The following is a 12,306-nucleotide window of genomic DNA, read 5'->3' as shown; positions in this document are numbered from 1 at the left end:
TTATTTACTGCGTTAGAAAATAGGGTAACATCTTAAACAGCATAACATTTATATTAGGCCTATATTACGTCCTTTATATTCTACTTAACCATATAGTTGCAGAATTCTCATATAGACTGAGATATTGTCTTCCATTATTTATCTATTTAGTTAATTCAAGAGTTCTTTATCTGTTTCTTTAAAAAAAATCAACTATTTAGCATCTTTTCGAGCCGCTATAAATGTGAATTCTTATTTTACCTCGTTATATCCTAAATTCATGCAGATACTGGGTATTAAACATTGCTAAAGGCGAAACAATATTGTTCTTAGACTTAGTATCACAGCAGAAACACCAGTAGGCTATTTTGTACTTTGTGTAAATGCACTTCTGTGTATTTGGGAATGTATTTTGTCCGTTTATCTGTGGATGCATCTTTGTAGATGTATTTTGTGTACAGATTTGCTGATGTTTTTTGTGTATGTATTTGCAGATGCATTTTTTAAAAAAAAAAATTTTAATTTTTAAAAGAAGCCTCCTCCGGGCAGGTGTTGCAAATGAGTCTTTCTCTACAAACACTAACTTCTGGTTCTTGTGCATAAATGTACAGTTCTAGTGTCTATTGTAACATCCATACAAACTAAACTAAATTAAACTAAACTACTAGTAGCAGTAGTTGATAAACTAAACTAAACTAAAACTAGACTAGACTAGATTATACTAGTCTAAATTAAATCAGTCTCTGCAGGACCTTCCAAAGTCATTTAGTAATAACAATATTTGGAGTGACTTTATGCCCCAGAAATCTGCCAAAATTGTGCACCCATGGGGAAGTGCAATAAAAAAAGCAAATTCCTCAGTTTGAGGTTGCTTGCAAATTCAGTGCCACTTAATAGCCGTCTCTCATATAACAGAATAATGAATTTACATCAGCTTAACTCTGCAAATGTCAGTGTCATTCTCCATAACCTGCTAATATTGCTTAGGTACAACTGTATTTTACATATTTATTTTATCCTATTCTGAATATTTTTTAAGGACAACTACATTTTTGTAATAATGATTATATCCTGTATGTTTGTATCCGTCTAAATATGTGTTACCTTATTTAGTCACTAGGTGGTCCCAAAGCACCACTTTGTCACATTGTCCTCCTCTTCCTATTCCCACTTTTTTCTTTTTTCTTTTTCTTTTTTGTTAAATGGACTCGCCCATGAGCCGCCCCTTGTGACTGAATCTTTGTCAAATTAAACATCGATAACAACAGTGAGACCGGAAATTAAATGATTCTGCCTTCAAAATAAGATTTTTTGACAAAATTTGACAATACTGAACAAGCAAAAATAATAAAATTTAAGCATCACAGTCAGTTAAACAAAAATACAGAAGTGGATTAAATATTGGAATAGGATAAAAAATAATTATTATGTTATGTCATGCTGCATGGTACACTATGGTTCGTTGCATATCATGTATTCTACTATAGACTATAATCAGCATTCATCTTTGGGTTTATTTTGATTCTTTTAGATAATGCACAGCTAAGGGACTGTTCTTAATTTATCAGAGAAGGGGTTGGCTGGGTTGGTTTATGTAACCTCCCTGAGGCTACAGTCATTTTCTTTGAGCCTCTCTGAGTGATTTGGGGAGAATGCATGACCCTTCCTTTACCATAAATTAATGTTAGTTTTTAAAACTTTAATGTTTAAAAGTTTCAAGTTGAAAACTAGATCCTGGAGTTGAAAAAAAAAACTTTGATATCCCTCCTCTTGTCGTGCATGCAGTTTAGTTCCTACAAATGTTTTTGTTTTGTTTTGTTTTGTTTTTTTTGCAAATTTTTAAATGAGATGTAGAATAAGGTGATTTTGATGAAATATCACTATTTTCAGCTGGGATTTGGTTTTGTTTGTTTTCTGACGGAAGCCTTTATATAACATTAAGTGTTCAAGGACTGTTCAAAGACTTTTTTCAGTTTTTGGCTATGATAAATATAAGGGATGCATGATATTATCAGCATGTCAGCGATATCGACTGATAATGAATTTAAAAAGAAATACTGGTTTTAGCCTAAAATGATAACAGGCCAACAAAATGACGCTTTAAGTATGCAACTTTTATTAGTTTAAATAGGTAAAATTACCCTGGTTTTGGCTACTCTCAAGATTGTCTTAGGGAGAGCATCATCTAAAACTGTAAAAGTGGGATGGATTTTTAATTTTGTTGAAAATTTGTTTTGTAAGACTAACTATGGCATTTTTACATGTAACTGAGATAAAGTCGTTTTATTGTCCTGTCCAGTGAATGTGAACATTTTGATAAGCACTGCATTTTACGTCTGCATCTGCCACCAATGGCATGAAAATATAGTTATCAGCAGTCAGTCAAACTAACTCAGAAACTACAGGAATATCAGAGACATCGATTCATAAATAATAATCAGTCCCTAAATTAATGTGGTACATAATTAGAAAACTTGTAGTTAACTTAGAACATGTGCTTTGACATATAGGTCTGTATTGATATGTGCAGAGAAAATGACATTTGCGAAATAAAAAACACAAAAGATACATATTCATTTACCACAGGCCACTCCCTAAATAAACGTTTCTTTCATTGTGTCTTTGTCTCAACACGCTGGAGATTTATTTTGAAAACCTGTACCGGAAGAGTAGCCGTTAACTATGGCGGACTTGATCCTGCTGTGTCAGTCACCATGGTGGCATACAACAGAGCACAGCGGCGGCGGACCTATCTCCACTTTTAGACCCAGTAAAATGTTAAAATGATGAATTTTCTCAGTGGGTGCACTCGGCTCTACCTCTCACGATGGACGCCCGGTTGTTGTTGACGGGATAACCGTTAGCCGTTAGCTCACTTTTTTTGTTTGCTGGCTCCTGCATGTAATTTCTTTCCGTCGCTAGCAGAATGCTGAAGACACAAGGAATGGCTCTGATGAACGTCGGCTTCAATAAAGGGACAATTTTCACGTTAGGAAAATAACTCCGAAGAGACAGTTTGAGATTTTTTGAAAGAAGTTTCGTCTCGGCGGGGACCGGTGTTGGCAGCCGGTTTCGGCTCATTTAAAACAGGCAGCCCGAGGAGACTGCTCGGCTGTCTGGCTCCAGTCGTGGCCTGGCTCCGGGCACTCCCAGCTCATCCGCTAGCATCGGACCACAGGCGACCAGAATAAAGCAGGACAGCGGGGGGACTTCTTTTGTTTATCTCCGTGGCGCTGGATATTTATACATTTTATTTAGGATAAGGAATTCACTATTATCCAGACGGCGTCTTCCAAAACAATGGCGTCTTATGTGGATAACAGCTTTCGGCAGGCTGTGATGATGAATCCGGCTGAAAGGACGCAACAGGTCAGAAGAAATAATTTATCACACTAATGCCTCTTAAAAGTGCTCATATCCGCTGCGTTTGCAACTCAGTCGCTACATTGTCACGTTGCAGCATAGTTTACATTGTAACAGCATAGACTGCTACAGGGTAGCAGTGTTTGTGTGTGCAACTGTTGCCATTCAGCTTGTTCAGTGTGGCTACATCCCGCTAAGCCCTCTATCAGCACAGATAATCAAGGCTACTTAACATAACAAGAGCCCGTAGTCTTGGTGGGAGTCTAACTCAAACTAGCATCCCATTTTTGCATCCTGCTTTTTCATTAGAGACGTGCATTTTGCATTTGGGCAAAATTGACTTGTCAATTTTGCAGAAAAACGTTTGGAAAAGGTAGAAAGATGAGAGTAGGCGAGGCTGGGAACAGTTAGTATCGAGACTACTTAACATAACTGGAACATGTAGCCTTTGTGGGAGTCTAGCCCAAACTGTTTGTGCATACTGATTTTTTATTGGATACATTTTGCAGTAAAAGGAAAACTGACGTTTGCATTTTGCAGAAAAACATTTGAATACGTGAGAGGCACAGGCTGTGGCTAATCATAGCCTAGCCAGTAGCCTATATTAGCCTACCAAAACATAATCATTATAAAACGTTATTTATCATAATATTGTGTTTCCAGTCATGTTTAGTACGCTAAAACATTTTTTGCCTTGGTGGGAGACTAGCCCACATTGCATTTTGCAGTAAAAGTACAACAGACTTGTGCATTTTGCGGAAAAAACCTTTTAAAATAATAATTAAATAATTTAATTAATTAATTTAATTTAATTTAAATAATTATGAGTATATGAAAGGCACAGGCTGTGGCTAATCCTTACAGAGCCAGTAAGGTATATTAGCAAGGGATGGGAATCACCAGACAACCTACACTAAGATTTTCTCACAATACTTAGATCACTGTACAATATTAATGCGCTTTTAAATGTTTTGCGATATATTCAGTATTATGATATCATAAATTGTGATTTATTATCACAATTTTATTTATCATTATTATCTCATTTTTATTGGAGCAAAGTGTAGCTACTGGACTGAAAATGCACTTGATTTTATTATTCTAGTAGGCTACAGTTTATATTTGCAATGATAATTTATGTTATAAAAAAAACTTGGTGTCTGTGTATCATACAGTATTGCTATGCAAAATATTCCGATACTACGGTGTGTCTGTTTTTTCCCTCATCCCTAATATTAGCCCAACGAAACAGACACTTCTATCATTATTTTTACAAAATTTAATGATCAGTGCTTCTGTGTTATTTTTTAATTGTTTTTTTTTGCTAGTTTTTCTCTAGTCCTGGTTGGGATTTAGGGCTTCACTGGACGTTAAAATACTATATTTAGTGTTTTTAAAGCACAGTGCCATCAATGCACAATATCATCTCACCTGATCTATACCAGTAGGCTCCACTGGGAAGTGTGGAGTTGTATGTCATCGGCACATGCAAATCCTGTGGCCTGTGGTTATTATCCTTTAGCCACACACACACCCAAGCTTGCACAGCATTCAGATATCACCAGTTAGGCTTTGCAGATATGCAATAAATCCAGTTTGGCTGTGAGGATGGGATCACTTCATTTGCTGCCACTGCAAATGGATGCAGGTTTTACACACAGTGGACAATCAATAGGCCACCACTTAAAACCACTGGGCTACAGTTAGTGGCACAGCCGTCTGCCCGGCTATCTGACATTGGGGAAACAATTATGGTGTCATCGACGGCTTGTTAACTGTACAAGCTCATGGTCTTTACAGCTTTATGCCGGCTGTAACTTGTGCAAGTGAGAGATGCCATCATGGTTATAAAAACAAAGATTGTTTGGTTGGCATCAGCAATGCTTATCTAAGACTGGCACATTAGTAGTTTATATTAGGGCTGCAACCAGCGACTTTTTAAATTATTGATTAGTCTGATGGTTTTCTGGATTAATTCTTTAATCATTTAACCCATGAAATAGAAAAATATAACAAGAATGGTTGTCACAATCTTAAAGTCTTAAAACAGTGAAAATTCTCATATTTTTTGGGTGTTTTTGCTTGTGAAAAAGTCTGACAATTAATAATAATAATAATAATAATAATAAAAATTAATGATTTTCTGTTGATTGACGTATGATTAATCCTTGAATGATTTGATTTTTTTTTAACTTTTTTTACTTTGCATGGGGAAAAATGTAATCAGCAATTTGGCATGAAATATCCCACAAATTGCATATAAATAAAGTAGATATTATCAAAAAAAAGAAAATGTCTAGAAACCTATTTTTTATAATTCTTGTAAAATTGCATTTAAAATTATGTTGCTGAAAAAAGAAAAAATCCAGAGGTCCTTTTTCTTGTCTTTTTTGTGCTTTTTTTCAGGTAATTTTCTTATAATTTCTTGCTAATTTTGGGGTAATTTCTTGTTAGACTGCTCAAAGCCTCTTCTCCTGTTTTGAAAGAAATCAAGCTAATTTGCTCAGGTTCCAGAGAGTTAAATACTTGGAATTTCTCAGCTGGAAAATAGTCTTATTAAAAGAAACCGAGGCTTTGGACAAAAATATGTCCTACTTGGAGATTCAGTAAAAGAAAATGAGTGGTATGTCTGTGGTCCGTCAACACTGTGGAGCGGCGGTGCGAGCCCATGCTGTGTCAGTATGCAAACATTTCATTCAGGAAGTCTTTGAAGTGATGAAATATGAATGGAGAGGTGAGCGAGGACAGTGTGAACAATGACTAAATGACTGTGTCTGCAAATGATTTAGTCAGAGGCTAAAGTGTGATGTCCTAACAGGATTTGGGAAGTCTTTAGAAACACTGCATCCATGTCACTGCAGTTGCGTCACAGAGAAGCCCACTCCTTTTTCCTGCCATTATCCTGCAGACAAGCGAGAAGACGTGTTTATAATAACTACGGAGTCTTTTCGACGTTAATCCTCACGGTGTTGAATATCATGTGACCGCGTGGTTCTTCTCCTGAGTGCAGCACCTTCCTCCGTGTTCTTTTCAAGTGTCGGGCGACCGTGGTGGCTGACACAGTTTATCCTAATGGTGTTGGCAGGGCCGCTCTGTCAGGATTAGCTAACGGTTAGAAGGATCTGTCTTTATCGCTCAAGACTGACCACGGTGGGATTTGACCCTCCCGCCTCACCCTATTGTCACATGGCAGGTTTAATAGCTGACCACTTGACAGTTCGCACTGGTTTCTGGACTGTAACTGGGGCTGCACTGAGTCTTGACATGAACAAAAGAGGTCTGATAGTGGAAAAGAAAGCTGAGGGAGGAGGGCACATTTTCTCTCTAAAGCTCTGCTGCACGTTTTTGAAGCTGTGATGTGAATTAAGATAATATGACATGGCTATTTGATCTCTAATTTCTTTTTCATGTCCAATTTCAATCACGTTTTGGGGGATTTTTACATCCCTTTGAATTACTTGATGGACGTGTTAGATGTTTGCAGGGTTTGAATTTGGGGCCTGCGATTAAATGTCATTTGCAGTGGTGAAGGGTAACTAGTACTACATCTGTGTGTGTAAATATGTAAGTACATGTATGTATACATGTCAGAGATGAAGTTCATGAATTAACTGATGAAGAGCTGAGAAGAGGTAGGAAATAATGAGTTTAAACCTCCTACTCTTTTCGAATAAATCGTAATATTACATTTTTTTAGGGGTTTATTAGAAGCTGTTAATTGAGTTTGTGTTTAGTTTTTCATCCATTTCTATTATTACTGTTTTTTTTTAAAAAAATGTATTGTTTTACATGTTATATAAATAATAAATAATAATGTTTACATATATATCTATCAAATCAAATCAAGTCCATTTACTCAAGTAGTGTACCTAAGTACAAATTTGAGGTACTTGTACTTAAATTGAGTCTATTTTTTTCATGCCACTTAATACTTCTACTCCACTACATTTCAGAGAGAAATATTGTACTTTTTACTTTACTACACTATACAAGATTTAAGATTTAAGATTTCTGCATTTAAAAAAACACAAGAGTTTAAAAAAATCTGATATTTAGTTAGAAACTACCCAACAGTTTATAGTGCAGCTGAAACAATTAGTTAATGAATCAGTTTGCTTATATACTGAGAGTTAAAAAAAAACATTTCCATATACAACACACAACAAAACAGCTTGGGTATGACATGACAAAATGAGTAGTTAAAACAGAGAAAAAATTAGAATTAGCAGACATTGGCTGTTTTGATCAATGTTTTGATCAACATTGAAGTAATTTCCTTTTCTTATTTTAAAAATATACTTAGATTTTGTTGTTTTGCTATTATTTTCTGTAATTCTTTTTACTTTTAAAACTTTAATTGAAAGATCCTGATAATAACTTAATAATAACTTATTAACTTAAGTAATATTTTCAGTGCAGGACTTTTACTTGTAACAGAGTATTTTTATAGTTTGGTATAAATACTTTTAAGTTAAGGATTTGAGTACTTCCTCTACCATTGATTATAAGTGATGACAATTTTGACCCAATCTGTTGTCACATTTTTGCTATTTCTCTCAAAGTTGAATCTTAAATGGGCTGTGCAGATGATGGATTCCATCACGCAGACTCAATCAGCTGTGGGTTCAGAGGGTTTTATCTTTAAAAAGCTTCTCCTCCACTGTCTGCCCTTAGGGATGTCTTTTTGTTCACTCTGCAGATGACTGCTGAAGACCATACCAGGACAGACACATTTATTAGATTTGCACACGTCACAATGACGGCGAGCCTGCCTCGGCTTGCATGGACCCATATTTAGACACTGCACAGTCATGTGCAGCAAATTCTTAGCTGAAACTTAATAGTGCATCATCAAAGATATGGCAGGACACCAGACTCTATCAAACACATATTCTATTGTGAGATTATCTGGTAGAAATATCAAACATTCAGTTGATCCAACTTATCTGTTTTGAGCAGCATGCTTCTTTTTATCTTTTGATGTCATTATAGATTAAATCCCATGAATAATTTCTGCTATTCAGACAAAAAAGTGTTTTAAGGCAGATCTTTGGGCTCTGGGCGTGGGTTATTATTATCCCTAGAATGCATGTTCATTATCAAACATGAGGCGCAGTCTTTGTTTGTGACAGCGGTATCTGTGACGTGTTTGTTTGTCCGGTCAGTTGGTGGGGGTTGTGCTATCTTTAGCAGTCCAAACTGCGCATTGAACTCTGTTTTTAACTTTTGGGTCATTTGTGTGTATGGAATATTGCTTGTTTATATTGTGCCTTATATTACTCATGGCAACAAATAATATCATAACCCTAAAGGAAATCAGCTGCACTGAACTGAATGATGTGAACTGTATATTTTGGCGCATCATCAATCTCATTATCTTATCATTGAGCTGTATTTCCTGTTGGTCATATTATTAGAGGGTAGGAACATATGTGGTCATGTGGCTTGGAGGTAGGAATGCATGATAATATTGGCACATCATCGGTATGGAGACATAACATCTTTAAAATTCAGTTAGACCAAAAATAACCCTTTCAGACAATATGACGGTCTGACAAAACTACACTTGAATTATGCAACTTAAATTAGTTGAATTAGTCTCAGGGAGAGCATCATTCAAGCCTGTTAAAGCAGGAGGAGTTTTGCAGTTTTTGTAATTGTTTTATAAATATGGCATGTTTTAAGCCCAGTGAATGTGAACATTTTGAAAAGCATTGTAATTTATGCCTGTATCTGTCAGTGGGCCATAACAATAAGAGTAGGTGTAACATGTAAATTCTATTCCAGGAGAGGCTTGTTGTTGTAATTTGGTGGAAAAACATGCATATATCATATCGCCATCAGCAAAATGAGTCAGAAAATATCAGATATTTGCAAAATCCAATGTCTTGCATCAACTGTTGGAGGACTTGTTGATCAAGAGTAGAAACGGCTCCATCAGGAATAAAAAACTGAAATGACTTTCTAAAGAAACAAAAACCTGCACACAAGAGTCACTCTCCGTGGTGAATACTTGTGCTTTAGCTGGTCTGCAGCAAGTAGCGGGACTCACGTCTCTGCTCTTGTTTAGCCAGGTGGCAAAGTTAAAGGCCACAAACAACAGTCCTCCACTGCAGTGACCCTGCTTCATAGTCACATAGCTGGAGGGACAAGCTGCCTACTTTACATTGTTTCCACATATCCTGGATCAGTGCAGGCTTGCAGTGACTGTGCTAGAAGAGACGAGGGAGAAAACACAACCATTTGGGGCACTTTGTGGATATTCTTGACCCTGGTGACTTGTAGTGAGCAAAATAAATCTGAATTTGTAGGCCATCATCATTACGGTCATTACTCAGACCCCGATACAGAAAGCACAGAGTTGAATGGTCCAGCTGAAATAACAAATCTTTTTCTAAATAATTTAAAGAGAAACTTTCAAATTAAGATGAAACTGGGCTGTTCATTATCACAGACTTGTCATTTACATGAGAGCAAAGAAACTGTAGCATATAACTGATAAAGAGCTTTGCTTAACCCTTTAATACCTGGGGCATCATCACTTTTCTAGTGAGCAAATTGTTGAAGTTTCTTTCAAAAACAGGTGGAAGAAGGCAATAAGCAACTTGTCAAGAAATGTTTTTAAAAAATTAGGAGAAAAAAATTTTCAAAAGAGGGGAAAAAGAAAAAAAGTTTGTCATTATTATAAGTACATATTTAAAATTGTTACAAAGTAAGTCTAATTTCCAAAGCACTTTTTCCAGATCATTTGTTTGTTTTTTTTGGGGATTTACAACAGTTTCAAGCCAATTTGCTCAGGTATGACAGGGAAATTTATCAAACTATGTAATACTGTATTACATTTTAGTTGTTAGAAATTTGAAAACCAGCCTGCAAAATACGTGAATCACATAAAATGTGATCTGCAGACATATTATTATAAATACTGTCATTTTCAGACATAATCTTACAACCTTATCAAATGAAGGTATACATAACTGTAAACCAGTAGAGGAAATAGTTGCTGCAGATAGTAGAAAAGCTGCCCTGTCTCCCAGCATCCTGCCCAGTATACACAGCAGGAAGAGGAAAAGCGTCAGGATGCGTTTTGAACTCAAGCCGGAAGAATGGCCTGAAAACGCAACGCCTTTCCCCCTAAAGCTGTTTTTATTTTCTGGAGCTGGGTGTTGTTTTGTGACTGCCTTCCTATTTTTGTCAGGGGCGTCACAAGCATGTGAACATCTATTTAAAAACCCTCCAAGAAGTAGGATGGACGTATGGAGCAAGATTTGCTCCTGGAGTCATCATGGTGTAATTTTCCCAGGCAACTCTGAAGTTTTCTACTTCTCAAAAATGAAAAAAAAAAACCTCCCATCCACTCCATAAATTTAGGCACTGCTTCCCCTGGCGTTTTTCTTGCGCCCTGTAGAAGTAAAGTGATGTCACATGTTATTCTTGTGTTGAAAGTGGAGGCTGAGTGCAGGCTCATGTGGTTACACACACCGCGGTCACAGTGACGTATTCATCCCGGTTTAAATACAGGGGGATGATTTCAGGAAGGGAAGACAGAAACAAATGCACCAACGTACCATACCCACACAGACGACCAGTGCTGCTTCTCATTGGCTCATTTAAATCACGCTTTTAATCCCACTTCAGCTTTTTTTTTCATGAAACTGTGATGGCAATAAAGAATAGCACTGCCTGCTGGTCAGTGGACCCATAAGAAATATTGATTATTGTATTAAAAGTATTGATTCTTCACTGTTATGGCTGCACAGGGAGCAGCTGATGAAAAGGTTGAATCTTAAATCATACATATAACCTCTTTACTGCAGATCAGGATGGCATTTACAGTTGTTTTACAGTTTAATTGTACAGATAAATGTCTGGCATCATGGTGGACTACAAGCCAGAAAACATTCCTCTTTCTAACAGGAATACACAAGGATATTTGTGTAGCCCTGTGTGCCTGTTACTCCCCAAAATCTAATAATGAAAAGACCAGTCCAGTGTAGTTTGTGTTTAAATGCACCACTGAGATTGAAGTAAGTTAAACATGCTGTGGCTATCAACCCATAAAGCACGATTTAACACTAGTGGAGCACAAAACCAATTCAGAGCTCTTTAAGTGATGTTTGTGTATTTCTACTAGCAGCACTGCTGTATTTCACTAATGAGTAAGGTAGGTGGATGCTGAAATTAACATCCTGACATGAAGATGTTGATTAAAACCTCCATTAATATTTTATCTTCAGATAATCCTTTTTAATGTCTGATATCGGTGTATCATGGAAAATGACTTTGTGTTGCATGCACAACTTTAGAGTTGTTTCAGTTGGGTGAAAAGTCTCGAGAGGGAAATGTCATGATGTTGCTCACTTGATTATTGTGGTACAGGAGATCTGCAAAGATGTGGTCTGTGGCTGCAATGCATGCTGGCCTGTTGAGGCTTCTGAGAAATGTGAGAGCTTTTTCTGCTGCAGATTTGTCTCTGTGTTATCTTTTAGTGGGCTGCATTAGTGTTGTCACGATACTGGAATTTCAGTCTTTGGTATAATAAATAGACAAGTATCAATATTCGAGTGATATTATATTATGGTGATTTTTAACGGGAGAAAGTGCAGTTATACACAGTTATTTCCTGCAAGTACACTGCTGCATGTAACTGCATTCTAATGTCAGGGAAACCGTAATCTTGGTTGAAGTTGTCGTAACTTCTCGACAATTTCGGATCATATTCCTGCTGGAGCTGGTTGTGCTTAGAAACTGTTAGAAACTCAATTACAGTCATGATATCGGTGCAGAGACACCAAGATATGGATGTGGAAACATTCAGAGCAGACTGGGCCTTTTTGAGCGTCTCAGACAGGGGATTACAGGTGTCCCAGCACAGACAGTATGACGAACAAAAAGTGTTTTTTGATCATAAAAGAAGGTAAAAATATTTTAGTAGAAACCTTAAATACAAGTATTAACCTGAAA

The 12,306-nt window shown here is 36.6% G+C and overlaps 1 protein-coding gene across 10 annotated transcripts in view; it reads left to right on the top strand.

The window, feature by feature from the left end:
• The first annotated feature begins 2,675 nt into the window (after positions 1 to 2,675).
• rapgef2b (Rap guanine nucleotide exchange factor 2b) overlaps positions 2,676 to 12,306 on the top strand; it is a 148,516-nt gene continuing 138,885 nt past the window's right edge. For 8 of the 10 annotated variants that reach the window (XM_088080822.1, XM_088080818.1, XM_088080821.1 and 5 more), the window contains exon 1: positions 2,677 to 3,348. In XM_088080822.1, the coding sequence (XP_087936948.1) occupies positions 3,280 to 3,348 (69 nt within the window). In that variant the 5' untranslated portion in view covers positions 2,677 to 3,279. Of the gene's footprint in view, positions 3,349 to 12,306 lie in introns of all 10 variants that reach the window. The other 2 variants (XM_088080817.1, XM_088080820.1) reach the window with 2 other exon arrangements.

Source organism: Plectropomus leopardus, chromosome 8 (genome assembly GCF_026936395.1).
Source record: "Plectropomus leopardus strain MGB_pleo_1.0 chromosome 8, ASM2693639v1, whole genome shotgun sequence".
In the NCBI taxonomy this organism is placed as follows: Eukaryota; Metazoa; Chordata; class Actinopteri; order Perciformes; family Serranidae; genus Plectropomus; species Plectropomus leopardus.
The sequence above is the reverse complement of the archived record's forward strand: the minus strand, read 5'-3'. Positions and strand labels throughout refer to the sequence as shown.